Source organism: Tupaia chinensis, unplaced genomic scaffold (genome assembly GCF_000334495.1).
Source record: "Tupaia chinensis unplaced genomic scaffold, TupChi_1.0 Scaffold000217_1, whole genome shotgun sequence".
Classification (NCBI taxonomy): domain Eukaryota; kingdom Metazoa; phylum Chordata; class Mammalia; order Scandentia; family Tupaiidae; genus Tupaia; species Tupaia belangeri.
This window is the reverse complement of record NW_006159692.1, coordinates 5,520,519-5,523,259: the sequence shown is the minus strand read 5'-3', so window position 1 is coordinate 5,523,259 and position 2,741 is coordinate 5,520,519. Positions and strand designations below refer to the sequence as shown.

General features: G+C 43.6%; 1 protein-coding gene across 1 annotated transcript in view; it reads right to left on the bottom strand.

Annotated features, from left to right (window-relative positions):
* The window catches only part of PDE6C (phosphodiesterase 6C), a 59,263-nt gene that overhangs the window by 1,845 nt on the left and 54,677 nt on the right, over positions 1–2,741 (bottom strand). Inside the window, exons 19-21 of the mRNA XM_027771498.1 lie at positions 2,060–2,134; positions 1,867–1,950; positions 1,148–1,304 (exon numbers count right to left, since the gene is read on the bottom strand). Coding sequence (XP_027627299.1) covers positions 1,148–1,304; positions 1,867–1,950; positions 2,060–2,134 — 316 coding nt within the window. The remainder of the gene's footprint in view (positions 1–1,147; positions 1,305–1,866; positions 1,951–2,059; positions 2,135–2,741) is intronic.

Below are 2,741 nucleotides of genomic sequence, written 5' to 3'. Positions count from 1 at the left end.
CAACTTCAAGTTTTTGAAGCAGTTTAACACTGTATTACAGTTGGCGTTTAGAAATGTAGCTTACTTTCTAAGATAAGTAAGTAGTTTTTCAGCCCCCCCATCCCCCGTCAGCCCAAGCTTACCGTCTTGAGACGTTAGTGTAAGCTGCTTCAGGAAAGCCTTCCCCTGACCCCAGCACACACCTGCTTTCTCTGACTCACAGGCATCATCTGTGCGTGGATTGCTTTTCTAGTCCCTGACCAGCTGGTAACCTCTTCAAGATAAGGGCCCCATCTTTCCCCAGGGCCTGCCTAACTCCAGGTCTTGTGCAGAATAGAAACCCAGTAAATTCACAAGTGAATAGATAGCAAGGAGTCAGAAACCCATTTTTAATCTGCTAAAGGACATCCTTAACTTAAATACCTTCTCCCTCTATAAATTGTTTAAAATTCCACTAAACACAGTGGAACCACTTAAAAAGAAGGTCTTTGCTCTCAAGGCTTTTCCACATAGAGATGATCTCTTTGTTAATAAGAATTCTTTACATAGCCAAGAACTAGTACTCTACTTTCAAGATGACATTTGGGTCATATGATGAACTAATAGTTGATCTTAAGCAGTTTAACAGAGGCTTTTTGCAAATGATGTTAAACCTGATAGAGTGACTTTAGGAAAACATCATAGCCTGTGGCAATACGTGGGGGCAGAAAAGTTCTGGAGTATACTCCAAGTCACCCCATTCAGTTGACCAGCTTTATCTTACACACTGGGTGATCTGCATCTGTAAAACCTTCTCATTAGAAAAAGAATATTAAGCTGAAGTCAAGCAAGTTGCCCAAAGTCAGCTAGTGCATAATAATCAGGACCAAAACTGCTTTTTCACCCCTCCCCGATCCTATAGTTTTCATATTATTCCCCAAAACCTAGGGTTCTCCAGTGTTGCCTAAGGAGCCACCATCTGGAAGGATGAAGAAACCTGGCTCCGACCTCTAGTTCAACTGGACCAGTCAGTTCTACCTGGAGTTACCATCAGATACCTGGCATGGGGGAATTAGTCTGCCCCAGTAAAGCAGGTTTCCTGTTTGCATTTACTTTCCCTGCCTTTGTCACATGATGGGAAGCGCAGCCCAACCTCTGGCCACTTTACCCAGGGCAGGTGCCATCTTACCTTTTTCAGCCGCATTCCCTTCTTCCTGCTTTTTCATCTCCTCTTCAATTTTCTTCATCTTCTCATCGTACTCATCAGCTAGCGATTTCCATTCCACTCTGTTATTCTGGAGACCACTCAGCATAGGTGTGATTTCTTTGTGAAACCGTGAGAACTCCTAGAGAAATGGTATATCAAAAACTACTTAAATTACGTAGTTGATTGTCAGGTTTTTTTCTTAGGCCAAGAAAGAGCCATAAAGAATTGCTAGGATGCTCAGGGGGGCAGGGGTGAGCTTAGCTCAGGGACTTTGAGGCTGGCAAAGGCTTCCATTCCACCACTGAATGAGATGAGGGTAAACTTAGACAGCACCCTAATGGTTTTCCATTTGGATGACTTATTTTGGTTACAATTAGAAGTTTGGTTACAATTAGCAGTTGGTGTAATGGCTACACTGTGGGACTCCCATGTAGTTGACCGTGGTTCGAGTCCTGGACCGGGTGACTTAAACTCACACCGGGTGCGTGTGCGTGCGTGCCCAAGATCCCAAGAGGAGAATGGAGGGGAAGGGATTGCGGCATGGCCATCCCCCCGGGGGTTGATTTCTCGCTTTCTGTCCCTCTCTGTCTCTCTGTCTTTCTGGCAAGCGCACACGCCCGATAGCAGAAACCTCTCCAAAAGAAAGAAAAAATTCTCACCCAAGTGATTATGTCTTTCATTCAAATGATTCATTGACTTACCTTATATACAAAAGTACAAACAAAATCAATAAATCCAACTTGAAGTTTAGGTAGTTCATCTCTTTTATTTCTGTCCATCATAGGCTAGAAAGAGAAAGAAATCTTGTAAAGATCATTTTCTAAGATTTAGTGAGCAAAAGAGACTGTACCAGTAATTTTCAACAAGCAATGCATCTGCATGTCAGGTCTTTACAATCGGCTGTTGCTGCAGCACTGTTCTCTCCAGGTCTCCTTGTTCCCAAAATTCATTCGCAACCAGAAGTGCTACCTGCAAATGAGAAAGGATCGGTTCACTGAGTCCACCTTATCGCAGCTAACTCAGGTTTTATTACTGAGCGCAACAATTCAGGATAGAGAAGCAGTCGGTGCTTGGGCTGTGGTCAGCCCAGATACTCTTAAGTTTTTAAAGGATGCCATTTACAGATTATATTGAAATGGGGGGGGGGAGAAACATTTTCCTCTTATTTCTAGACTTATTTTGGAAGTCCTGTCTCCTATATGTAAGTTGCTGCTATTTCTCAACAGTAAAAAAGGGAAAATAGGAAGGTGTTTAATTCCGTTAGACATTGAGCTTCATGCCCTAACCCTGCCCAGGTCCTTCATTCTGCTGCTCTGTTAGCGTCTAGCTTACACCTGTGTGCACTCGTGTGCACACACAATACGCGCTCACCTAGGTTGGTGCAGAGCTTTACCTGATTACAACATGAGTATAATCAAGGGTTAATTATGCCATTAAAAAACTCACAATATTGGCAGTTGGCGTAATGGCTATGTGGCTGAACTTCCATGTAGTCGACTGTGGTTTGAGTCCCAGACCCAGTGGCTTAAACATGCACACATGACCAAGATCCCGAGAGGAGCATGGAGGAGTAGGG